The sequence below is a fragment of the Epinephelus fuscoguttatus genome, linkage group LG13 (assembly GCF_011397635.1).
Source record: "Epinephelus fuscoguttatus linkage group LG13, E.fuscoguttatus.final_Chr_v1".
Classification (NCBI taxonomy): domain Eukaryota; kingdom Metazoa; phylum Chordata; class Actinopteri; order Perciformes; family Serranidae; genus Epinephelus; species Epinephelus fuscoguttatus.
This window is the reverse complement of record NC_064764.1, coordinates 23,914,452-23,941,823: the sequence shown is the minus strand read 5'-3', so window position 1 is coordinate 23,941,823 and position 27,372 is coordinate 23,914,452. Positions and strand designations below refer to the sequence as shown.

General features: G+C 41.5%; 1 protein-coding gene across 2 annotated transcripts in view; it reads right to left on the bottom strand.

The window, feature by feature from the left end:
- The window catches only part of LOC125899717 (ATP-binding cassette sub-family C member 4-like), a 67,646-nt gene that overhangs the window by 33,755 nt on the left and 6,519 nt on the right, over positions 1 to 27,372 (bottom strand). For both annotated transcript variants that reach the window (XM_049594200.1, XM_049594203.1), the window contains exons 2-20: positions 19,387 to 19,497; positions 17,172 to 17,292; positions 16,833 to 17,057; positions 16,654 to 16,743; positions 16,389 to 16,552; positions 15,163 to 15,288; positions 14,795 to 15,044; positions 14,596 to 14,703; positions 14,279 to 14,368; positions 12,217 to 12,408; positions 11,985 to 12,079; positions 11,812 to 11,898; positions 11,577 to 11,673; positions 7,757 to 7,978; positions 7,394 to 7,525; positions 7,206 to 7,243; positions 6,837 to 6,931; positions 6,250 to 6,396; positions 391 to 470 (exon numbers count right to left, since the gene is read on the bottom strand). In XM_049594200.1, coding sequence (XP_049450157.1) covers positions 391 to 470; positions 6,250 to 6,396; positions 6,837 to 6,931; positions 7,206 to 7,243; positions 7,394 to 7,525; positions 7,757 to 7,978; positions 11,577 to 11,673; positions 11,812 to 11,898; positions 11,985 to 12,079; positions 12,217 to 12,408; positions 14,279 to 14,368; positions 14,596 to 14,703; positions 14,795 to 15,044; positions 15,163 to 15,288; positions 16,389 to 16,552; positions 16,654 to 16,743; positions 16,833 to 17,057; positions 17,172 to 17,292; positions 19,387 to 19,497 — 2,470 coding nt within the window. The remainder of the gene's footprint in view (positions 1 to 390; positions 471 to 6,249; positions 6,397 to 6,836; positions 6,932 to 7,205; positions 7,244 to 7,393; positions 7,526 to 7,756; positions 7,979 to 11,576; positions 11,674 to 11,811; positions 11,899 to 11,984; positions 12,080 to 12,216; positions 12,409 to 14,278; positions 14,369 to 14,595; positions 14,704 to 14,794; positions 15,045 to 15,162; positions 15,289 to 16,388; positions 16,553 to 16,653; positions 16,744 to 16,832; positions 17,058 to 17,171; positions 17,293 to 19,386; positions 19,498 to 27,372) is intronic.

Below are 27,372 nucleotides of genomic sequence, written 5' to 3'. Positions count from 1 at the left end.
ACTTCTTCTCTTTGCCACTCAACACATCATCCTCGTCACCTCCCCCCCCACCTCCTCGCCTCACCACTGTTTTCCCCCCTACATCGGACCCATCATCCTGTGGCCTTTATTTCCTCTATGCTACCTTTCTCTCTCCCAATCACTTGCTTAGTCTCCAAACGCATTCTCTGAAGATGCCGCTTCTGTTGTGTCACACTGAGGGAGCCACGCCCTCAGCCTATGTGCACACTTTTATTAAATCTGTGCAGGCGCTGGGCCGCGCTGGCGGGTAATCCTACAGTAATTGTTTCCAGATTAGGGGACCCGGACCACAAAGCAGGTTTAGCCAGGCATGAAATGGCCTTCCCATGCTGCAGCGCCAGCGACCAAACCTGCCGAGGTGAGACTCACCTGGATAAAGTCCACAAACGTCCATGGGAGCAGAGAGTCCAGGTAACCGATGTCCTTTGAAAACCTGTTGAGGATTCTTCCTGGGAAACAACACAACACAAAAGGCACAGATTGGATGACATTAGAGTAGATACATGTACACGAGAATCACACAGTTGGTTGAAGAATTTTGTTTTAATGGTTAGAAATATGTCAAGTGTATATTTGGTCAATGAGATAATAATATAATATAGTGACATAAAGTGGGAAAAACGTGTGATTGTGTAGCGTGAGAGGACACTTATATGTCATGTAATTTCAAGGGTGTTTTGTTTCCAAATTTCAGGGGTGTCACATATGAAACTAATGTGGTGTCCTTCACTAGAAAGTTCTGAGCATCAAACACGTCATTTCCTGCATTCTGGTGAATTTTTATGCACCAATTTGTGCTTATTCTGCTTTAATTTATGGTGTAAATATCTACAATTTTGTCAAAATAAAAGTCCTCCGCATTTTTCATGTTTTTATTGCTGGGGTGGGGGTGAAATCCTGAAATATACACCATGATTTTGCAGGAAATAGTCCTATATGGCATATGTACGAACAAATCTTTATCCATTAGCTGCTCTGCACCCATAAAAAACAATATTTAGTTTGTTTCAATTTCCTTCAGTCTCCCTAGACTATTGAGCAACTGTTATCGAAGTCCCCGCCAATTTAATAGAAAAGAGCTTATACACTGAGTGCGATATCAGATGAAAAACACAGGCCTATCTAGATTAAACAATGAATCATTATTTGTCTAGCATTTCATAAAGACTGCCCTACTCTTGGCTGAATACATGAGGGAACCTTTTGTTTGGAAACAAAAGGGCAACAGAAGCTGCGTACCTGCCTTTATGTTCTGACTGGCAGTGTCAGTGACGTTAATTGAGTTGCCTCCAATCTGCTCAGGTGTTCATTATTTTGGCTGGTGCTCTGCAGGTGCTGTGGCAGCCCTTCATTGTGACTCTTTTAGTAACTTTGCTCCCCTATTCTGATCCCACAGCACATAAGATTACACTCCAGCTGCTTTCACACACTGTTTACTGCAGGGTCAGTGATAGCAAATCCCCACACTACACTACCTAAAGGCAGGCAAGACAGAAAAGGCTTTCTCTATCTCTGTCCCTGAAGGAAGCCCTCAGACTCACAGAGGCAGACAAAAAGTACCAGAGCAGTGCCAGCGTTGCCACTACAGGAGCCGGGCTCGAGTTAAAAGACACGAACAAGCTGTGGATCTGTTGTGTGTGTAGTCCTTGTCAAAGCGCCTCCAAAATGGTGTCATAATGTTTAATACTGCACTTAAGCAACCCATTGTCTCTCAGAGTGACACATCACTGAGCAAACAATAACATCTATCATGTAAATAAAGCAGCGCTCATATTTAGGGTACAGCCCAGTGATAAAATGAAACTAACCATGCAGGCATGCAGATGAGTTTATCTAGGCTCACAGAATGGGCCATGAACCAGGGTGGGACTTGGTACGGGATCGAAAGAGGGAACGGTTGAGCGGCACATTGGCAGAATGTGACGGTATGGCACTCCGGAGGTGTGGCGGAGCCATGGCACCACTGACCTAAAAGTTGCCTCCCAGCCTCCCAGTCAGTCCTACGGAGGTGGGCCCTGTAATCACCTCTCTCCACGGCCGTAAGCAGCTTACAGCTTTATCCAAAATGCCGCTCCCGCCTAAAAACATGCATGCAGACGAGGCCGGGCTCCCCATAACAGCCATTGCATAAACCCAGCCAGAGCATTATTCCCCGCAACAACCCAGCAATGCTCCAAATCAGTACTGATTCAAAGTCAAGTGGCGTAAGCATGTTGTACACTTGGAGGCAGACTAATCTTATTCACAGTGTGAGTGCCCCTTTAGCATACAGACATCCCGAGGGGAGGGTTCATGCAAGGGGGTAGAGCTGCGACTATACTAGTGGAGAATATCGCTGCTTTAGTCTGGGAATGGGGGGAGTACTTGTCAAACTGTGTTTGCGGAAGATCCAATAATATTTTATGTAATTTTACTGTCTAAGCCATAGATGACCTAAATTCATGCATATCTGACAAACAATGCCAATAAGAAAAGGATAGGTTTCTCTGGGTTACATCATACCATGGTTAGAGGGTGTTAGAGCAGAGAACATCAGTCAGCTATCAGCTGTTTGACAAGCGGCTCAGTTAACAGAGAGTTTCAGAGGGGATGAAGTAAAGACCCTTCTCCATCCTGCGCAGACTATAGAGGGGATACATTACAGTGATGCAGTTACACAAAGACATTCACTGCATGGAAATGCCTATGAGGTAAGATCGGCATGGGACAATGGCTTCAATCACTATGGGTGGTTGTCAACAATATCACCTATTGTGTAGAGAGGGGTATAGACGTTTCAGGATATCAGCAGCATTAGTATCAAACAATTTCTCATGGTTTAAGACTCCAGGGGTGATTTGCACCACTTTTTCAGGCTCAGGAAATATCAAGCCCTCCCAACTAAGGTGGCCCCTTAGGTGGAGATATTAGGTGAGCAGGGCCCCCAATCACACTTAAAGAAGTGGAACAGTGGGGTCCGGCTAGAGCAGGGCGTGTGGCAAATCGCTGTTCCCTGTAAACATCAAGATAAGGCGACGACTCCGAGCCGCTCCATGTGTGGGCCCCAGTGCAGTTGGAGGGGCCTTTCAGCCAGGCAAGTGCGATAATGAAGGAATACTGGGGAGGGGGGCTGCCAAGGCTGGAGGTGGCACAGCTCACCTGCACTTCCATGAAGGGCCTCGGGGCCTGGGGCAGCCTCCCACCGCCGGCGCCTTGCTGCCAATACTAATACATTCTAAATCCATTCTCTTCGCTCACACCGCCAGGCTCCTGCAATCTCCTCTGCTTCCCTTTCATGCAATTAAATAGTGGAAGTGCCGAGCGAGGGGGAGCCCTATCAGCCACACTGCACACACACACACGGCTCCATCTCCACATTCAATTTACACACCTCGATATCATCATCCTCTCTGCAGTACTTCCTCCACTTCGCTCTTAACACTCTTGCATCCCAGACCTGAAATACAGACATTAAAAACATTGCCTCTGTAGACACAATTAGAATCTCACATCACTGACTACAGAAGATCTAATGTTCCCTACGTCAACAGCAACTGAGTGACACCCAGCACTGAGATGGCCCACTATGCCGATGTGAAAGGGGGACGGTAGAAGTGTGTGCGTGCGTGTGTGTGTGTTGACTGAAACTCCACTCCTTGACTGTGCTGATGAGCTGAAGCCCTGGCCTGCAGTCTCTGAGGGGATTAGCCCACTCAATGACACTAAATTACAGGGATCAACATCAGCTCAACATATCCACCGCTGTCTGTGCTGCTCTAACTGGATCACATTTGGATGAACAGCTGTAATAAGACTGTACATATTGCTAAAATTGAGCAACATGAATATATGAAGTTTTACAAATCCATATAGTGGAGGAAAAATAGTGTCTGCGGCGTTAATAACATCATCGAGACATCTTCTTATCAAACAGAACTGTTGCAAAATATAAAAGGATTTAATCGTGAAAAGCCCCAACTTGGAAATCAACTATTTCCACACTGCACAAAAGATAACACATATTTCAAATGGCATTCAGTGGCTGATACAGAAGAGCTACAATGCCTCCCCATCAATCATAATTCACCACCGCTGTACCCTATTGTTATAAACCACATTCACAGCATAACAAATAAGACCTTTGTGCAGCGACGCTTGAAATGGTAACCTTTAACTCCGCGGACAGCTATCAAACAGCGGGGCCTGTTCAGCAGCAGCGCACCTATCACTTACACATGTAAACAGTTGTCAAATCCTTAAGAACGTTGTTACAAATCGCTCGCACTTATTGCATGAGAGCAGTGGATGTGGAAGCAGCTGTGATGGAAGTGGCAGTTATTGTGTGAAAGGGGGGGGGGGATCTTTTTAGACGGGAGCAAAACATTAAGAAAGAAATAAGAGTGAGGGGAAAAGCGGCAGAGCTGACATCAGCCGTCTTTGTCCTGGTCTTTTCTGTTTGGTTTCACTCAAGTGAGTGAATCAGAAACACAAAGCAGGAGAAGCAAAAAAAAAAGAAAGGTAAAGAGTGAAACTTATTTATATTGTTAAAAAATGTCATGTTTAGTGTACTGTTGACTGGACAAAGGACAAAGGGAACTCTCTCTCCAGGACAGTTGTCTATAAATCCAGTCAGACACACAGTGTTGTTTGCCAGCCTGGAGGCCAAGCTGTAATGACTGGACTGGTCATACAATGGTTACTGATAGCAGCACAACAGCAATCAGATAGCAGTGTCTGTTAAGCCTCTCCTTTGCTGCGCTATTAAACAGATTATTACATTATTCAAAGTGTTTGTCCTCCTCCCGTGCGTAGATTACCAAGGACGGCACACCCAGATAAGCCGTCAGGTAGTCCAATACATAACACAACGGCAGCAGCAGAAACAAAAGCCAAAGATTAAGACCTGTGGTGTTTGCTCCAAACACAGCTCTGCAAAGGAAAGCTTTGTCGCTGCACCTACTCCTAATGCCAGAAGAAACCGCAAGCTCCTGAACACCCTCAAATCATATTTAGACTTGTGTTACCAGCTTATTATGACTCATTATACAGATACAAGTTCCCTTCTTGTTGAGAATTCCCACCCGAGCTGATTGTGTTGTACATGCATGTCACTATGAGGAGATTAGGCTGAGTAATTACCTGCTGACAGGTGAACAATGCTCCAGAAAAATTAAAGTTATCAAAGTGGGCCACTTGACAGTTGACTTTGGCGATGAATGGCACATTGTTTTGACATTACTTCATTTAATTAAAAGGAGGTCTTTGATTAATACCACAAAAATCGTGCAGATAAAATAACAAGGCGAGCAAGAAAAACATCTCGCGAGTGATTTGAACAAATCTTGAAATACTCTCTGTATTTTAAAAAAAGGTGGTGCAAGAAAACGCCGGAAGAGAAGGAAAAAAAACAACCCAGCAGCAGCCCTCCCTGAGTAAAGTCAGACGTATTTGGAGTGTTTGCGCACTTTTAAAATCGTGTCCATCTGCCCACTCCATTGACCCAGCAGCTACAGCCTACAAAGCTAATGAAATAATCGAAGATTTCTGATACAGCGCACAAGACAAATACGTCTGTATTTGCACAGCTCTGTAGTCCAAACACAACACTGTCCAAGATCTAGTGCAAACAGCATTTATTCAATATGACTGTTTGCTTTGGGTTCGAGCTCACAATAAAAAAAGATAGCACTCTCTTTACACGTTTTTAAATACATTATGGATGGCTCTATATTAAGTCATATCAGGGGGGGTTTTGGACTGAATTGGCTTCCTGGTTACTTTACTTCCTGTGATGCCAGCTCATATTAAACCACAAACAGAAAAACATCTTTACGCTTACACAAATTAGTGTGCAGCTTTTATTTTAAAGCCCTCTGATCAATATTTATCAGTTATTAATTCTACTTAGAGAGAAAGTACAAAAATATTTCAGTAATATGGTGATAATGTGAAATCTTTGAATGGAATAAAATACATTTTCAAACACAAGTTATCATATCTTAAAGAACTTGATGGCAATGACAAACTATGGAGTTTAAGGGCACGCATATGGATGTTTGCAAAGTGGCGGCAAAGTCAGTAACAGTCTGCTCTCTAGTGGCGAGATGTTAGAACAATAACTCCAGCATCAGGTCCCACTGGATGTTAACATCTCCTAATCATCTCATCGCTCCTGTGCAACCTTGACCGCGTCATAAATAAGTCATCGGTCACCTAAATGAGAACTTGACGCGGAGGTGAGCCACTTACCAATTGGATTGATATCGAAGAAGTGCACCGGGGTCCGGAGGATGGCGTTAAACATGCTGTTGTGTAAGGTTTGGGCTGAGCTCACCAGGACATTAAAGAAGACCAAGCTGCGAAGGAAGCCGAACACTACTGAAGTGGCTGTTAAACCTGACAAAAGCAAAGGAAGAAAAAAAAAATCCATCAGCATACTACAATGCTAGCCTTGTACCTGTTCCAAGGTCAGCTATGCATTCAAGGTGCCATAATTAAGCATGCTAAACGGCACAAAAAACTCAGATATATTCCACTTAAGTTTTTTACCTTCAATTATGTTTATTTTTGTCTAGAATGCTGATCTATCACTGTGAATACAAAGCCTGACAGAGTGAAGAGGCTGGGAGTCACAGGGAGACAATCAGAGCAATCCAACAGCAGAACACAAGAGAGGCACTGCTATCTCCCTGTACAGCTGAGGCCCATGTACACATACACTGGGCCTTGAAGGCCTTGGGCCACAGCCAAAGAACTGTGGATCTGTTCATTGAATGGCTGGCGTATTCAGAGCCTCAACAGTACACAAAAAGCAATGTGCGCTCAGTGAGCTTCACCTGCGTAAACACCTAGGTACAGGTCAAGGTCCAGCTGCCGAGGGAAGCTGCCATTGAGGTGCTCTGTCACATTGATGTGCTTCCGTTCAGAGGCCCTGCGAGTCAGCCACAAAAGAACCAAAAACCCACAAGGACAAATAAACACAATGAAGAAAGAACGCTGCAGCACGAAGGCACCATACAGAACTCATTCCTCCTATCTTGAAGCACAAGGTCAGTTTCAACAGGAGACAGATAATGCCAAGAAAAACAGCCTGGTTCAGTCGTCTTCTATTAAATCATCAACCATTTCCAGCCTCGCAAAACCTGCTACTCTCATTTTTTTTCTACTGCAAGCATTGGTGTTGTGTAAAAGAAACAAAATCTCACCAGCAAGCGAGCCACCAGTCCTGGAGAACAAATGTAATCTAAGCAAACACACACACAAAATTAAACATCACAAATAAACAATTTATTACATCAATCAATTCTGTAAAAAAAAATCACTTGACATAAATTATGTGTTGTATTTTTCCAAAATTAAAAACACACTAAATTAATGAAAGAAATTGACTCACATGTGCTAAGGCATTGAGCAAAATGAGGACCAAGAGGACCAGGAAGTTGGCGCCTGCCCTGAAATACTTCACGTACATACACAGGCCGACGTTCCCTTCCGAGCGTCTCTCCTCCTCCGCTGATTGCACTACCTACAGTTAGACACTAGTGTCAGTGCCAGTCATCCAGCAACACTTCAGATCAGGCTGTCATGAGCACCGAGGAAAAGGTGAGCACCTTCTGCCCTCTAGTGGCAGCCAGGATGCACAACAACCCTTTCCCCCACAATGATATTGCTACACAGTGCGCTTAGAGCTTGATGGAAAAAGCTTTTTACCAATTACAGCCAAGTTTCTGTAACTTAATGTTTCAGATATACCTACCGCTGCAAGTGGCTCTGCTCCCTCAATCAGAGAGTACTGAGAGGAGGAGAGGGAGGACATTGAGTTGTCAGAGAGCGTGTGGGAGAGGCGGGAGACAGTTGCAGGGATGGGGGTCGTGACTTGCCTCTCCTCCTCCTGGACTTCCTCCTCCCGAAGCAGGGAGGTGAAGTCAAGCCCAGAGCCCTGCAACTCACTGTAGGTCCCCTTTGCCACCATCTGACCCTGACATCGACAGAAAAGGGACACAATCAAGAGCAAAAGTACTCACAGCGATAGAAATGTCAGCATCTGTGAGTGACATGATGCATACTCACACGTTCTGCTCTTAAATAGATACTGTTATTGCTGTTTGTCTTTGGTGTTTCTTGCCTATAACTATAAACTATAAACATGATGTTTGAACAGAAGAGGATGAGCACCTTGCACCTGTTTCATCCTCTGCCAGTCAGCGTGTGATTATTCTCAAGAAACACCTGATAGTGATTATGCAAAGAGCAAACCTGATGAAGCGATGTGCGAAATGCATAGTTCGCTCCTCCTTCTGCTTTTAAATGTAAGCTGATAATAAACTAAGTGACAATCTGAGTATCCCTGGGGTGCGCTGGAACTTTTATTTTTCTTGATTCATGTGGATTATCATGCACCAGCTGCCACCCAAGAGAGAGGCACAGCTGTGCGCAGGGTTTCTCCAGGTTTTTGAATTATGACAGGTTGTTTTTTTGCTTGTACATGTAAATTTTAAACTCTCGCAGACGGGCAAATTCTCCTTGACACACAAATTCTTCAAATTTGTTCTCTAAGTAAGAGCATAACTGTACTGAGGCTTTCAGATGTATTGTGACAAAAATATAAAAGTTTAATCTTGCATTTACAGTGTTTTACTACCACGCTACCACTGTACAGAAAGCCCCAAGCCCTGTAACAACCTTCCTCCATCTCTATAATCATCATCTACGTTATCGTTATTCAAAAAACATCTGAAAAGGACTCTAAATTGCAAAAACTTAAAACTTTATTGATTTATTTGGAATTTGTGTGTTTGTATATCTGTAACAATTCTGTAATATGTCCAAGTCTGGAACTTCAACTGTGCTATCTTTGTTTTTATCTATGTATAACTGTTGTTATTTTATAAGGGGGGGGGGGGTATCTTTATAGGTCATTTTTGACTTCTAACCTCTTCTGCAAAATGTTTTGCAGCTTTTAATTTCTTTTTCCTGTATTTTCTACACGTGTACGTGCTAATAAACTAAACTAAACTAAGTGATGGATGTTATTTTTTCTTTTTTTTGGTGATCAAAGCTGTGGTAAAAGCAGATAATCAACCTTACAACTGAGTAAAGAGAGGGGGGGTATGGGTCTCCCCTCCTTAAGAGAATATTACTTAGCAGCACAGCTGAGGCCATTGATCTGCTTATGTACCCCAGATTATTCTGCATGTTGGAAAGAAGTTGAAAATGCCTTACTAGAAGGGATACCTATTGAAGCTACTATTGCAGATAATGAACTTTTAAATAAACAATTGAACATAAGCAACCCTTGGTTAAATATATTATTGAAAACCTGGCAGGAAATTGTAAAAACTTGTAATTTAAATGACTCAATTAAACTACTGCGATGGTGTGCCTATGACACTGACTTTATTCCAAACAGATCTGATGGCAGATTTAAAAAATGGGCTGCTAAAGGCCTAACAAACTATTACTCATTTACTAAGGAGGGGACATTCCATAGTTTTGAATTCTTAAAGAAGAGATACAATCTTGAGCAAAAGGATTTCTATAGATATCTCCAAGTTAGAAACTATTTCAACCAGAATCTGAGACCAAATGTAGGTAAAGTAGAAACAGGAATTCTGAAATTCTTTTGTCAGTATCAGAATCTCCGTGTACTAAGATTATCTCTAAACTATATAAAGATGTACTCCATCCCAAATCAGGAAATACGTGGTATATAAAAGAAAAGTGGAAAAAGAAGGCAATTTGATTATAACAGAGGATGCTTGGAAAAGAATATGTCTCATACAATGGACTTCAACTTGCTCCACTAATTGGCGTGAATTCTGTTGGAAAAACGTTGCTAGGTTTTTTATTACACCTTTACAAAAGAGACATGGGGGAGGGGGTTCCAGCTGCTGGAGACAATGTGGGATGGACGACGCCAATCATTATCATGTTTTCTGGAACTGCCCAGTCATTGTTCCTTATTGGCAGGAAATCCATAAACATATTAACAATATATTTGGAGTCAATATTCCTTTTACTATGGATACAGTTTATATGGGAGATATTCAATTTGACGGATGGAGAAATAACGATAAAAAGTTGGTTCTAATTCTCCTGGCTGGAAGCAAAAAAGTTATTACGAGAAATTGGCTCAAACCCCACTTACCCACTATAGATGGATGGATAGACATTATTTATGAAATTTACATAATGGAGCGGCTGTCATATTCCCTTCAAGTCCAGAAAGATAGATTTTACAAAATTTGGAGCAAATGGACTGAGTATGTTAAACCTATAAGACCAGACTTCTCTTAAATTATTGGAAAAGGTCAGGCAAACAGTGTTGTATTGACCTAGGTAATTTTTTGTGACCTTTAACCTGAACTTTTTATTTTGTTATATGGATGTACTGATATTCTGTTTCTATACCTCTCCAATGTGAAGGCCCCCCGTGTTCTTGTAAATAATTCACACTTAATGTTTACATAAAGGCTCAAAAACATCTAAAAGAGCTATATGGAGATATACTCAGATGATCTGTGACTACTTATTTGATAATGTCATTGTATACATATGTTTTATGCTGATTATTTTACCTGATTATGACATTGCCATTTGAAAGTGCTCTTTCTAAATAAAAAATTATAAAAAAAAAAAAAAAGCAGATAATCGATACTGCTATTCTATTTCAGATCCCCATAGATTACAATGACTATGTGCAGTTTTGAAGGGACCACTCATAATGAGAACATTTCTATCAAAATTCTTTTTTTCAAGGTACACTGTGCAGGACTGTATTAGTTTGTAAAGACGCTCATAAGTAAAAGAAAGTAAAAGCTGAGCCCAGATACACTCAAGGTTTGATGTTTCGCCTCACAGTATTTTCATTTTTTTCCGCACTGTTTCTCTCAGACGCCTGCTGCTTACAGTCTGGCACCTGGTGGCGTCTTTTTTAAAGCCCTGACCTCACCTGAGCGCTGTGGAGGTACACGCTTATAAAGATCCTGAGCATGGAAAATAGAATGGGGTGTAGGTGGGTCATAAGTGATGATTGAGAGGGACTAATTCTGTATAAGTCTATACATTGGTTTTAGGAAAATCCTGTGTAGTATATCTTAAAATAGAGAAGCTCTGTCCCAATTTTTTTAACCCCTACATATATTGTATCGTTGAGAAGCTGTTGTCACTGAGCGATGACAAGTAGTAGCGTTTAGTGTGAGGCTAATGTTAGCTCACTTTCATCGTCACCCTAGGCAAACTGCAAGACATGCGGTATGTGAGGACTGCTTTCTAACATTTACTAACCATAATCAGGCCCCACAACTGACAGCAGATTGCCACACTGTGCCAGACTCATCCTAAAATCAGATATCTTGAACTGACCATCATGTGGGCGAAGCTCATGGACAAGCTGCTGGTACTCCCTGTGATTTCTTGTCTTTCTAAGAGTCTGATGTACCCAAACGTACCATCCCTGTGTCCAGCTCCCAAGTGTCTCCATTCCATTCCCAATGTTTATGCAGATTTTATGCAGACCTGAGCATTTTTTCTTTATATATAAACTCTTCTGAACACACACAAACATAAACACACACCTGCTTTAAGACAACAATTTGATCCACAGCCTTCAGATACTGGAGTTGATGGGTCACCAGGATACGAGGCTTCTTCCGCAAAAGTCCACAAATACACCTGAAGCAAACAAATAGTTCAGTGTTGAAATGGAAATGCTGCAGATATATTGTCATGATTTTAACACCTGATTAACGGATATGTGCATTTGACTGGGCTTCTCAATGGAAAACAATAAGGAGACGTTGATAGACTCACTCTTCAAAGAGGTGCCTTCCCACCTCAGCATCCACAGCACTGAGCGGGTCGTCCAGCAGGTAGATATCTGCATCCTGATACACTGCTCTGAAAACATGACATACTGTATAGAGGTTATCTCTGTCACTGGCACCAAATAAAAATGTACAATGCTGCATGGATATCTAGCACACCTTGCTAAGCTGACCCTCGCCTTCTGTCCTCCGCTGAGGTTGGCCCCTCTGTCCCCAACCGTCGCCAAGTCACCACCAGGCAACAGGTCCAAGTCCTGAACGGGGTCCAAATGCAACCCTTACCAGTCATTCACATTTACACTGGCCTCACTACCAGCTCAACTCTTCTAATAGCTAGACTACAGAGTATGAAAATGCAGCGGGGCGTGTCGTAATCAACAGTGATTCTCACTCTCTTGAGGGCGCAGGCTTTCAGAACGCTATCATACTTCTGGGGGTTGAGCTCTTTGCCAAAAAGGATGTTGCTTCGAATCGTACCAGGTAAAATCCAGGGCTGCTGAGACGTGTACGTCAGCTCTCCTTCGACTTTGACCACACCACTTTCCCGACTCAGTTCTCCCAGGATGGCACTGAGGAGCGAGGACTGACATGCGTAAACACAGAACAAAATCGAATGTTTAAAAAGCAATTTTGACTTTTGGGAAATACGGTCAAAATGACTTTCTTGCTGAGAGTGAGATGAGGAGATTGCTACCACTGCCACTGTAATGGAACTGCAGTCAATTAGCTTAGCCTAGCATAAAGACTGCTGTTCAAGTTTCAGTTTTAGTCAGACTTTGGATGGTATTATCTATAAATACGAGGACATATCGCTCCATGTCTCTCCTCTCATCCACCTTCTCTAAACTGTGCCTTTGTTACTATTATCAGGGGCAGATGTAGTGATTTGGGCCACAACAAAAACTGGCTTTAAAGCCTGGTGCACTTCTGGGGGCCTGTCATTGTGTCAGTAAGAACAGATTTATGTTTCCAAGGTCCCATGTCCCCCCCCCTCAATATCCTCTTACTATGACACATTAAGGAGACCTTTCAAAGGGTATTATGTTCTAAGCAATTGGGCCAAATGTTCAATGTTTCCCTAGGTCATGGCTGAGCAATGGGACATATTCGTCGTGCATGCTATGCAAAAATCGGTCCGTGCTATGAATTAAATTACCGTCATAGCACCTGTGCTATACCTCTGAGCCACAGCTGCCCACAAGTGGGTCATCCACATCCACCAATTGGAAGATCAGCGGTTCCTCCAGTCTGCATTTCGAAGTATCCTGAACCCCAAAGTGCTCCCGATGATTCTTCCACTGATGTATGAGTGTGTTAAAAAACTGAGTAGCAGGTGGCACCTTGTATGGTAGCCTTGGCCACCAGTGTATGAATGTGTGTGTGAATGGGTGAGTGTGACTCCTGTGTGTTTGTGAGACAGAGCCACTTGCTTGTTTGAGGTTAGAGTTTGTGTGCTTGTTTGTTTGTGAGGTTAACTGATAGTGCATCGCTATTTGTAGGATATCGTGAGACAGAGCCTGATTGCAGGCTACAGATGTGTTTATGAAATGCAGTGCTGTGACGATACAGCCGCTTCATACACCAGATGTACTGTATATAATGCAGACCTGCCAATGTGCAGATACTTGTGTACTACAAATGCAGGCTGTATAGTAAGAAAGGGGATACACTATATTTTTAAAGGTAGGTAAATGGATGTTTACTGTAATGCCTGTTTTTAGGTGGTGCTGCAACCTCCACAGCACGCCTCCTACCCATGTACATATCTATGTGCAATAAATAGGTATTTAAAACAACATTACATCTGCGTTGTTTCAGTAATATACTCATTTGAAAGCTCATGAAAAATGACTTTTTAAACTGCACCCAACAAAGAATTTAATTTGTGTCAAACTATAATGAACTTATTTGATACTTCAATACTCGTGCTACAACTTTGTGGCCTGTGCTACAAAACTTTCAACCTCTGCAGCACCGGTGCTATGTGCAAAAACATTCGTACAGCCCTGCTCTGGGCCAAATGATGAAACCACCCACCTACAGCCTACAGCCTAGTGATGTAAGACTCTTTGAAACCTATGCCCTCAAATTTGCAAGCAAGACAGTTTTCTTGGATGTAGGCATTGATGTCTCCACAGTGGCTGAACAGATTTTTACCATTCAAACTGAATTTAAGACATTCATCTTACTTTGTTCTTTTGCTATATGAACTCCAAAGATAGCTCTCACCAATCTCTTACAATGTTGGTTTAAATCAAGAGACATGCATGCTCAAAACTCAACAAAAGCCTGGACTAGGCTCTTGGGAAAAAACACTAAAACCCCTAACTGACTCAACGCTATAATGCTAGAATCGATAACATTAATAATGGTTTCGAGTTACTTAAAATATCTCAGATTTATCACCATGTGTGCGCACGACTTTAAACCTGAAACTTCAAAACAGACCTGACCTTTCCAGCCCCAACAGGTCCAATTACTGCCACGAGTTGCTCTGGTCTCACTGTGAAAGACACGTTCTGTAAAGTTGGAGCGTCTAGCATCTGTAAGAAAAAATGAATGAAACACTATCATGTAGTCACTATTCAGTAAGTGTGTTAATGTTGGCTTTACTGATGTAGCTCAAAATCACAAGTCTGTCCCAGAGGCTTCACAATCTGTGTAGCAACACTCTCTATCCTTACTCAGACCCTCGAGGGGTGTTAGGATTGTTGCATGTGAGTGTTGTACAGATAGAAAGGAGAAACACGTTGCCCACAATAATCCTCACCATGTCCCAGTAGCATATTAAATCCTGAACCTTCACCATACAGTCCTTCTTCTCTGCCACAGGAAGCCCCAGATGCTGCGGAGCAACTTCATCCAGCAGAAGAAAATTCTTAGAAGAATCAGATTCAGAGCGTCAGTTTCCACAGGAAGTAATCGACACACACTGGGTATAAACATGGCGTCTGTCTGTGGGTAATTACTTGAATCCGTCTGATGCTGATGAGAGACTCAGAGACCTTCTCTATGGCGTAGGGGAAGAAGAGCGAGATGGTGAGCCTGACCGCCCCGTAGAGGGTAACTGCCATAAAAATTCTGCTAGCTGACAACTGGTTTCCTGTCAGTACGTAGACGCAGACGGTGATGAAGACGATGATCTTGTTTGCCACAAAGAAAGATGCCATGTTGAGGCCACGCAGGTAGGAGCTTTTCATGATCTTGGAGATTTCCATTCTGTATAATAACAAGACATGTTCTCAGTATATGCTGTCTAATGTACATATTACAAAAATGTGTTAACAGATTTCAATGATATTTTGTAAAATGGAGGGCAGGTTTGTTTTTGGTTTACCTTCTGACCTCATCCACCAACGAAGAAAAAGGCTTCTCCCACCCATACATCTTTATAACTCGGATCCCAGAGATGACTTCATTCATTGTGCGTATTCTGTCATCTGTTAAGACTGCTGTTTCAGCCCTAAAACAACAAAAACAAAACACAACATAAACAAAAAGGAACAGTGTGTAGGATATGGTGGCATCCAGCAGTAAGGACTGCAGTTTGCAACCGGCTGAAACTTCTCCCATGTGCCAAGCATGAACTCCCAGTAAGGATTCCTTCTGTGTTCCTTTATCCTTCTGCGTACAAAATGTCATCTTGTCATAATTTTATACTATTAGACATTTGTGTGACATTTTGTCATAATTGGTATTAATTCTTGAGTTAGGACCTAAAACTAAATTCTAATCAGTGGACATTTGTGCCAAATTTGAGAAAACTTTCTCAAGGCCTTGAAATATTGTTCATGAGAATTACAGGGATGCAAGGTCATAGTGACCTTGACCTTTCATCTACTACCAAATTCTTATCAGTTCACTCTTGAGTTTAAGTGGACGTTTGTGCCAAATTTGAGAAAACTCCCTCAAGGCCTTCTTGAGATATTTGTTCATGAGAATGAGACAGAAGCAAGGTCACAGTGACCTTTGACCACCAAAATTAAATCAGTTCATTATTAGGTTTACGTGGACATTTGTTTAAAATTTGAAGTTCCCTTAAGATGTTCTAGAGATATTTTGTTCATGAGAATGAGACACATACAAGTTCACTGTGACCTTGACCTTTGATCTATGACTACGAAAATCCAGTCAGTTCTACCTTGAGTCCAGGTGGATGTTTATGCTAAATTTATAGAAAATTCCCTCTGGGTAGTCTTGAGATATCATGTTCATGAGAATGGGACAGACAACCAGAAAACATAATGCTTGAACGTGAAAATGCAAATGGCCCTGTCTAGAGCCAGTGTTAAGTTTGTCCGTTCTGGGCTACTATAAAAACATGGCTGTGCAACGTGGCAATTTCAGTAGCTGAGGATCCGCTCCGTATGTAGAAATGAACAGCTCATTCTAAGGTAACAATCCTGAAGTGATTTTTATTTTCAAATGTTTAGCACACTAAGGAAAACATACTTATTATATTATATTTCTGCCAGTTTATCCCCCTAAATCCTGCACACTGGATCTTAAAGTAGAGAAAACTTTTAATTCTATATTTGATAAATCTGGTGAATTCCTACAAACCTGAGAGTAGAGAACAAGTGTCCGAACAAAGTCTGTACTGGCATCAGGATGAAGAATACAGCCATTCCCGCAAGGCATGATGGGCCAATCGCATACATCAACAATAACATCACCGTTGCTGCTTGTAGAGGACCAATCCACAAAAAGTGCAAATATAAGGTTACCTGTGATAAAACAATGAAGAGGAAAGAGTATGTCTGATGTGTAAGTCGCATGTAAAATATAGATTTAAAGATTAACACATAAAACGCTTTCAGATAATCACCTCGTCAAATCTGTTGACGTCATTGGATAAAAGGTTCACGATTTGTCCTGTGGTAGTTTTGGCAAATGCTTTGCTGTCAAGACAAAGAGCCTTTGCAGAACAAAGGTGTTAAATCAATACAAACCACAGGAATATGACAGAGGATGACACGGATACAAACATGTCTCATAAGGACCGACCTTCCGATAGATCATGTGACACATGGCCACACGAATCTTCATGCCTACTCGCTGGACGTGGTAGAAGTAGAGATGATGAAGGGTGGTCAGGCTGATGGTTGACAGGGAGATGCCAGCAGCGTAACCGTAGGCCTCGTAGACTGCAGCTGTGTTGGTGGGGTCATAACTCTCAAAGTACTCAATTATCTTCCCAAGTAGCACCGGTTGAACGACTTTGATAATTTCCTGATAGAAAATGAGATGTAAGGCAGACATGTTTGCTGCGTTAAAACAAAACTTAATTCGTAATGCAGCAGTGTTCTCTTTAGACATTAGTTTCAATGTGAGATTGCACTGTACCCCTATAAAGATGTATATTGCAGTGGGTGCATATGATCTCCAGTAGCAAAGAACAAGAGCTTTGGCAAGTCTGGGTGGGCGCAGATCTTTGGCCGCTTGTTGAACCTCTCTGTTCCAATACCTTTGACAAGTGAAAGAAAAGCAACGGTTACTCTCAGTTAGTCATCTACAATGTCACAGCTCAAGTTTCTTAGGTTATGCTTTTTATTTCATTTCATTCATTCATGTTGTTTCCTGTTTTACTTTCAAACTCATGTCTCCTCCTGTTTCAGATCACTTCACTTCCTGCCCCTGTGTGGTTTCCCTCCCTTTTGATGACTTCACCTGTGTCTGATTGTCCATCCCGCCCTGATTGGCCTCACCTGTGTCTTGTTAACCTTCCCCCCACCAGAGTATATAATGTGTGTCTTGTTTTCTCTCAGTGCAAGTTCGTCTTAGCTCCTTGTGTGTCTAGTGTTCTAGTCTTTTGTTTCCCTGTGTTGTTTTTTTGGATTTTGCCTGTTGACTCTGCCTCATCCCTATTGGATTTGTCTGCCTCCACTGACAGACCTTCTGTGTACTGAACCACCTGTTGAGTTATTTTACCCGAAGTGTCTCCAGGGTCGTGCATTTGAGTCCACTCTCACCTGGTTCATCAGTTGTTACACTCAATTACACTCAGCTCTCTTTTAATACAAACCTTTTATTACTGCAGCTGCAGGATCTGTGTATGTGTGATCATTCATCATTAGCTTCAGCTGTGGGCATTAAACACTCCTTCACTAGATGGTACAAGCGACCTCTTTCTCGCCTTCAATGGGGGGAGGTGCTGACATTTTGACCACGTCACACTCAGCTGTGAATTGCTCCAGTACATGATCATTATAACCCAGTAAGGCCAGAAGAACGTATTATCTGCCAGGAGCAGACTCACCCATAATGTCACTAAACTGGGCACCCCCCCACTGTGCCTTAACACCTGTCCATGACAGTCACTACCAGGAGTGGGACTGAGGTATATTTATGTTGTAGTCTAGTACTCAAGTGACAAAACATGCTTTAATGCCAAGCAACAAAACCAAGCTCTCCACTCAAAAGCTTCCTACAAGTGGCAGCCACTGCTAGAGGTATTAGTGTGAGGCAAGGAGCATGCTCTCATGTGATAGTTTAAGAAGTACTGTCTATATATAGGTGGGCTCCCCTCCAAGCGCAAAGTGAACTCTGACGCCAAACTCCCTCAGAGGGGGTGGTCTGTCCCTTATTTAGAATATGTCAGGGCTGAGAGGTGCCAGGCAGTGGTGGGGGGTGGGGGGCATCCATGAGTCTCTGGTTGGCTCGTAAACACTTGGATTTTCTCCCAGTGTAGCAGGGGATCATTTCAATATGACTGCTACTTCATATGAGAATAAAGCTCTGATTGTTTGCATATAGTAGTCTTGAGTAGTATGCCTTTGCTGAGGTGGTGGATCAGGTCTTGGAGAATGCACAAATGTCAAGAATAAGAATCTGATCAAAACTTGAGTAGTTTTGAGTTCATGATTACTGATCATACAGATGTTCTGGACACTTAACATGAGAAACTAACATGATGATTGGATTCCTGTACCTCAGAAACTATTAGATGGATGATGGACACTTTTCAAACTGCTATCATTGAGGTCAATGCCCCCAAAACTGGCAATGACTGCTAGTAAGGAAGGGGTCTGTAAAGTACAGCAGGGATGCTCAACCTGCTTAGCCCAGAGGCAACTTTTGCAAAATGACAGAGGCCAGGGGCCGATGAGAAACTATCGCTATTAATACTTATCAGATGAAATTAATAAACAAGGCAAATCCAGTTGTAGGAACGTTCCTAGAATTTGAGGGACTTTCAGGGACCCCTGTCGGAGGGTTCAGGGGATCCTCCCCTGGCACTTTTTTTTTTTCATAGACAAGCTCTGTTTTGATGCAATTTATATGTACTTTGGCACTTTGTCTACATTCAAAGTACAGAAAAAATTCCCATTGTGAATTAGAAAATGGTCAACAGGCAACCCAGCACTAAGTCGAGTATCACTGACAAACAGTAACACATCACTGTGGCATCTGTTATCCCTAGAATATTTGTGGTACTCCCTACTTTGAACTTTGGAAGAATCACAGTCAAAAAGTAAAAGTATGTTCCAACACAAGAATAATCGGAAATTACAGTACACATTATTACTGGACTAATAAAAGACATTATTCATTGTCTTACCATTGTAACTCCTCCCCGAGTCTATCCGATGCATCCTCTGGGAGAACTTTATACATGTCATCTTCCTCCAACTTCCTTTTGTACCCGATTTTGAACAAGGGGTTCAGCCAACTGGAGATAAAGTATGTGAGAACATGCTTAGTAGCTGACTGAACTTACTGTTTAAAGAAACTAACTTTTATCTTATTAAGAAAACATGAAAATAAATGAGAAAGTATGTTTTCACCAGAAGACAGACATGTATAGCTACTGTACAATATGGAAGACTTCCACCTTAACGAGCTGCAACATTTAAATACTACTTGTTTTGTTAAAGGTCCAGTTTGTTGAATTTAGGGGGGTATATTGGCAGAAATTGAATATGATATTCACAACTATGATTTCATTAGTTTATAATCACTTTAACTTGAGAATTGTTATGTTTTTGTTACCTTAGGACAGTTGGTTACTGTGACAGTACAGTGTGCTGTGGGATTTTGTGATAGTCACATATTATTATGGCAATATTCAGCTGGGCCTATCCAAAAAGTGATTAATGAATTTTTACTTGACAGTATCAGTATGCTGTGTGCACCCATTTCCTAATAAAGAGGCAAACTCTTGCTAAAGAAATATAATTTAATTGAATTTAATTTTTTTTTTTTTTCACTTCACAAGGAACCTGTTTATATCTACATACTTGTACGGAGTCTGTCATGTTGTTTCTACATTGGCCCAGAATGACCAAATCAAATACACATAAAAGTTTCAGTTCTGCAACCTCACAGCTAGATGCCACTAAATCCTACACACTGGACCTTTAAGCATCAATCCTTCAGAACAATCTGTTAATTTATCCTACTGTAGCACACTCCCAAAACTTGAACCTTACAATTAATAAGTGTAACCCTGTCTCTTATATTGTTTACTTCGACACTCTGTCCCCTATGTTTAAAAAAAGTGCAACACAAATAAAGTGATTATTATAGCGGCTACTGTTACTTCACCATTGAAACAGTAGTAGCTCACTTTTCCGTGCTCCATGCCACTCTAGAAATACTCTGCACATGCCTGGCTGTTGTGGTTTTAAACTACACGGATAAACTTACACCCAGCTCCCTCCTGCATGTGGGCAGATTCAAACGTCCGGGATTGATAACTCTTACGTGAAACGTTGTTAAAACACAAAACACGCACATTTTCAACCGTAGTAAGATAGACAACGAGCTACAACCTAATTTTCATCAAAACGAGCCGTCCTCGGAGACACACCAAGAACATTAGTGTTTACATGCAGCCGGCTGTGAGAGCAGCGCACAGGGACTGTCTACAAAGTGCAACACCGAAAAGAGATATTACAAAAACATTCAATAACTTCACTATAATACAGTGTAGTGTCACCAAACTCACTACACACTTAATTTATCTCCTACAGATTACACTACAACACTTATTTGGGAAAATAAGGACTTTTCATAATTTCTGGGAATTTTTATTAGGAATATTAATCAATAACTTCACTATAATACAGTGTAGTGTCACCAAACTCACTACACACTTAATTGGTCTCCTACAGATTACACTGCAACACTTGGTTTGAAAAAAAAAAGGTCTTTTTTCATAGTTTGGGGGAATTTTTATTAGGAATTATATTCAATAACTATCACAGTGTAGTATCATAAACCTCAGTTCAACCACTCCTGTTGGGTACTACAACAATTAGTTCGGGAGAGAGGGCTTTAGTATAATTTGGGGGATTTGAATTTTGTTACATTTTAGTATGGTGTGGTTGCCTAATTGCCACTACCGTGAACCAATCAAATGAAGGATGGATAGGGTGACTAAGTCACTAGCCAATCAGGAGCAACCTTCAATTAAGCTCTACCTCCAGTGATATGTCAACCTCTATCATGGAAAAGGGAATATGTCAACTGCCTATGCGTATAGATTCCCTTGAAAATGTGTCTCCATTCCTGCTCCATGGTTATATGTAAGTAATCTTTTCATAGTAGTTATTAACATCTTTGCACTATGCTTTTATACTTGTTCAGACTCTTAAATTTCTGCTAGATTTTGTGCATATTCGACTAACTGAAATATACAAACTAATGTATATTTTCTGAATATGAATAAATAGCATAAAAAGATGAAGACACATGACGTCCCTAACCTATCATTAACCATATTGTGAAATAATACTGAAATTACGAATTAAGGACATTTTTATGTGGAAAACTGTAAATGTGATTTTTTTTAGTTCTTAGTTATGTATAGATATGTTCATGTACTGCTTGTGTCAAGTGTCAACCATGGCTTTACTGTAGATTTTAGCTCTATCAAGACTTTCTTACACAAACTCACTTTATTTTGACAAAAGGTTTTAGCTTTTCCTGTCCCCCTTTGAGTTAGGTAGGTTAGAGGCAATTTAAAGACAATGGGAAGAGTTTAAAAAGGAAGCAGAGCTCAGAGGAAAGACTTGTGGGCAATGGCAAGTGGAATGGAAGCTATTGTCAGATCAATGAAGAGTGTTAATATTACAAACAGAGTATTCCTCAGAAATCTGGTCTGAACTATCTGTAACCCTTTTTGGTCATGATCAGAAGAAATACCGTCATTGACTGTGGGTTATATGGACCAGAAATAGAAAAGGCGTGAGGGACCTGACTATTAAACAACAGGACAAGACAAAAAAGACAGAGGAAGACAGCCACGCTAGAGACCTAGTATCAGATGAGGACACAGAAGAGAATGAGGCAGAGGAAGAGCAACAGGAGATGCCATTACAGACAGGAGTTCAACTACAGGAAGGGACAAATGAAGACTCACATAAAGATGAGGAAGAAGACAAACAACAGGAGATGTCATTACAGACAGGAGTTCAACTACAGGAAGGGACAGATGAAGACTCACATAAAGATGAGGAAGAAGACAAACAACAGGAGATGCCATTGCAGACAGGAGCCCGACCTAAACATGGAAAGACATGGAACGGATGGAACGGAGAAAGTTGCCAGTGGTATCAAAGAGGTTCACAATTGGAAATGGAAACCAGCCTTGTTCCCCAATCTTTCAAACATGCAGTAGTTCAGCCTCTTTAAAAAAAAAAAACAGAATCTTGATCCCTGTCCTTAATAATTATAGACCAATTTCCAAACTTCCTTTTCTATCAAAAATTCTTGAAAAAGTAGTCTTTAATTAACTGTTATCCCACCTGGCTCAAAACTGCATTTTTGAAAAATTCCAATCCGGCTTCAGACCTCTTCACAGTGCAGAAACCACTCTACTCAAAATAACAAATGACCTTCTTCTAGCTGCTGATTCAGGTAACTGTTCCATCCTCCTGCTCCTGGACCTAACCGCAGCTTTTGACACAGTAGATCACTCCATTCTCATACACAGATTACACAAATGGGTGGGGGTCTCTGGTTCTGCCTTAAACTGGTTTTCATCATACTTATCAAACAGATCCTTCAGTGTTTCCATCATTGACTCATCTTCTTCCTCAGCTCCCATTTTCTGTGGTGTTCCCCAAGGTTCCATTCTCGGTCCAATCCTCTTCTCCATTTACTTGCTTCCGTTAGGTCAAATGATCCAAAAACACAATATTTCTTTCCATTGCTACGCAGACAATACTCAGATCTACCTCCCCCTAGAGCCTAACAACCATAACAAACTCACAGACCTCAATAACTGTCTTGCAGATATCAAGTCCTGGATGTCCACAAACTTTCTCCAGCTCAATGAAAATAAAACAGGTTATTTTATTTGGTCCACAGCATCTAACAAACAGTATTTCACCCTATCTTGGTCCATTAGCCCCATCTGTCAAATCATATGCAAAAAATCTTGGAATCATATTCGACCCAGCATTGAAATTTGATAAACAAATCAACCAAGTAGTAAAATTAAGCGTCATGCAGCTCCGCACCATCTCCAAATTCAAATCATTTCTCAGTTCTACCGACCTGGAGAAAGTCATCCATGCCTTCATATCATCCCGTCTTGATTACTGCAATTCACTATATCTTGGTATACCTCAGTCATCCTTATCCCGTCTTCAATTAGTTCAAAATGCAGCAGCAAGGATACTAACAAGGTCAAAAAAGTAGTCAGATCACATCACTCCTATTCTTGCCTCCCTGCACTGGTTGCCTGTCACCTACAGGGTTAATTTTAAAATTTTGTTGTTTGTTTTTAAGGCATTAAATGGTCTAGTCCCCCCTTATATCACCAAACTCCTATCCCCTTATCACACTGCCAGAGCACTGAGGTCTTCTTACCAACAACTACTCTCTGTCCACAGAACAAGGACAAAGTACTATGGGGACAGGGCCTTCTCAATAGCTGCCCCAACGCTGTGGAATTCCCTTCCTCCCCCTATCCGTTTCTCCCCCACTATAGGCACTTTCAAGAGCAACCTTAAAACATATTTCTTTTCTTTAGCTTTTAACTGTATATAGTGTTTACTAGTTTGTTTATTTATTTGTTTATATGTTTTTCCTTGGTATGTGGTGTAAAGCACTTGAATCAACCTTGTTGTGTGTAAGGTTCAACAGCTCAACAAAACTGAGGCAACTGAGGCAACCATGGACCAACATCTTATACAACAGTTTTCAACAGAAAACTCCCTGTTGTACTCTTGCCTTCAAAAGCCAGCATATCAAAACTCCTCACAGCCGGAAAATTAATAGTCCATATTTAAACATCAGTACAGTTTGTACATTCCCTTCCTGTAGTACAAAATACTTCTTTAAAAGGAAAAGGGAGCCAGTGGGAGAAAATCTGGTTAAGATATCTGTGCTCCAAAGAGGAAAAATGTCACACAAAACAAGTGGAAAAAAAAATCAGGCCTGCAGCAAACACAAGAAGAGGGAAAATAGCAAGAGCTATATGCAAAGGAGTGAGCCAACTGTACTATAGTAAACTTAAAAAAATAGCCGATGCCGAGCTGATTTCAGGAACATAACCCGAAGTTTGAACAAAAATGTTCTTGAAGTGATTAGTTCAGAGGTTAGTAAAGGGAAAAGAATTCAGGATGATGTTCCTCACTCAAAATATCATGAAGGAATGAGTCTCCAAATTTCACAAGATGCCTGGCTACACACAGCACTTTCAAGTTGACCCCTTTGGTGTACACATGTATACTGAAACAGGAGTAAACATAGTTGTGCAACACCTGAGAAAGAAGATCCCGCTGACCTTATACCTAGATGTTACAGGTAATGTTGCATCCAAAGTTCCCGGGCAGACCAATAAAGTCCTTTAGTACTCTCTCACTCTTCCTGGAGGGGGACAGAATGCACCTCCCATCCCAGTCTGTGAAATGGTGACAAATGAACACTCTGTACCACCAATCACATTCTGGCTAATGCAGTTCCTCAGAAAACTGTCGCAGTACACAAAACTAAGAGTACATCAAGTTGAAACAGATTACAGCTGGGCACTAATGCAAAGTGTTCTTCCGTCATTCAACAGGGAGAGCATTGTTAGCTACCTAGACAGGGCTTTTTCTATTTCTTCAAAACTGAAGACATGGAAGGACATCAGAATGTTTACAGTACTACACATATGCTCTGCACACGTGCTCAAAGCTGTCACTCAGTCAATTTCAAGAAAAACAGCAGACAAAGGATTGAAGGATTTTGCGACATTTGGTTTTGCCAGGTTACAAAACACTACCTCAATGACGGCAGCACTCAAAATCTTCCGCTCACTGTGCACTGTACTAACTGGCCAATACAATAACGACACTGTCCTGAGTAATCTGAAGGTCATGCAGGACTTAATAAAAAAAATCCTGACACGGAAGAAACTGAAAAATTAGATGACAGCCCCTTAGCTCAGGAGGAAGATGATGAAGAAAGAAGAAATGCCCACACAATTGTTGGCAGATCTCCCTTCACATATAAGTTCAAGAGGGTCCTGGAGGAGGTACAGAGAGAGCTCGAAAAAACAGATGCCGAAAGCCCACACGATGAGGAAAATCCATACTTCTGCCAAGGTGTTGTTGATGTCCTTTTTGAGAACTACCTCGACATTTTTCCCCTGTGGAGTGGTCTGCTTTTGGGGAATCTGAAAAGGTATGCATCTGACAAAGAAGATGACACATTTGGTCCAGGTAAAACAAGGGACACAAACTGCCATGTGGAGAGATGGTTTGGAATTGTCAAACAGTCAATTCTGAAAAAGCAGAGGTGACTGAGGCCAGGGACATTTGTCAGGAAAATGTATGGCTCTCTGCAGAGCAGAGAACACATCATGTCTCATAACTTCTCTGAGCAGTTAGTCCTTAAACCCATGCTACCAAAAGACCTCAGTCAATCTCAGGAGGGTTGGGCAAAGCGAGATGGAGCAAAGCCCTAGACTGCCAGTTCCAAATTTTATACTGCTCCAACCACTATTCCAGTTCAAAAGAGAGCAAAGTCAACTCTGAACACTGGCAAAGATCTTCAAAAGAGCGCAGATGGGAAGAACAGCAGCAATGTCCTCACAAGTAAAGGGTCCACGTCTGCCACAGAGGTACATTTTTGCTGATCACTAACATTAAATGACTGCTCAAAACAGATTAAAACCAAGTCAGTAACTGGGTTTCCATCCAAATGTATTGCAAATTTTAACCGAATTTTGTGAAAATGTGCAAAAGAAAACGCAAATTTATGCACGTTTCCATTCATTATTGTTTTGCGAGTATTGGGAGTCAACAGGTCGAGCAGAAGGTGGCGATTCTCATGAAAAATAAAAATGCACAAGAACACCCGTAGAAGAAGAGGGCGCCGTGAGATGACGTCATTGAGAGCGTCTCATGTCCACAACTGATGTAAACAATTACCGGCACATGCATGACTACAACGAGATTCCTTGGGAACTTATTGGCTATTGCGAGAGCTCTCATCACACTCATATCAGCGTTGTCAGCGTAGCCTACATAATGCCATCATAATGTCTGTGTTGGTACACCAGGCAGCGCACATGATGCAGCGGTATTCAACACATCCAGTCTATTCAGGTAAGTTGTGAAATAGCCTACACTCACCTGACACTGGAGTAATTACCCCTTTCTAAGTTCACACAGGTGTGTGTGTGAAGTAGAAGTAGGATTCGATAGCCTACGTCATTGTTTATTCGCTAAATCTGTTTCCATTGCCAAAAGTCGCATTTTCCTAATATCGATACGCTGACTTTTCCACCCCCTCCAAGCGTAAAAACTTTTTTGCGATATTTCGGCCTTTTTTCGAATTTCTGGCGTTTCCATTCAAGTTTTTTTTTCGCAATTGTTGAAAATGCGAATAATAATAGGTGGATGGAAACCCGACTAGTGTAATTTGCACTTTCCAGAGCTATACTAGCATTGTTAAGGAAGCATTTAGAAACATTAAGCATCAGTGAGGCAGTTGTATTCACTAGGCTTGTGCCGGTTTGAAAATTTTCCAAGCCAAATATCTAACTGAACCGATATATCGAATTATATACCTAATTTTACCACTGGGGGTCGCATTTGAGCTATTTTTCCCAATAAAGGCCCATTATAGGTGGAATGCACTTCCAATCCGCCAATACACACAAGGTTACACAAGAAGAAGAAGAAGCAGAAGGACACCAAGAAGTTACTAGGGCAACAAACTGAATGGACTGCTGACTTCCTCGCACTTTTCCCCGCTCCCAATGAAATTTGATTTCTCGCAGCAGCAGGAGACAGCTGAGCGGAGCTGCGGAGTCCCTCTGCAGCCTCTGAGACAAACTAAACAAAACTTGTAGGCTCCTCCACTTCATTTATAAACAAACATAAACCTTATTAAGTTGTCATAATGCATGTTACAATGCAAGATAAGGTTTGTTTGGTTTTTTGTTTTTTTCGTTTTATCCGGTTGACGTGAACTAAGCTGGATGGAGCTCTTAAACTCGACTGAACCGGTTAAACCGGAAATCGGCCCAAGCATAGTATTCACATCTAAGGTGTGTTCATGGAAAACCCCGGACACAGTCTCCCATAAAATACTTACAGAATTT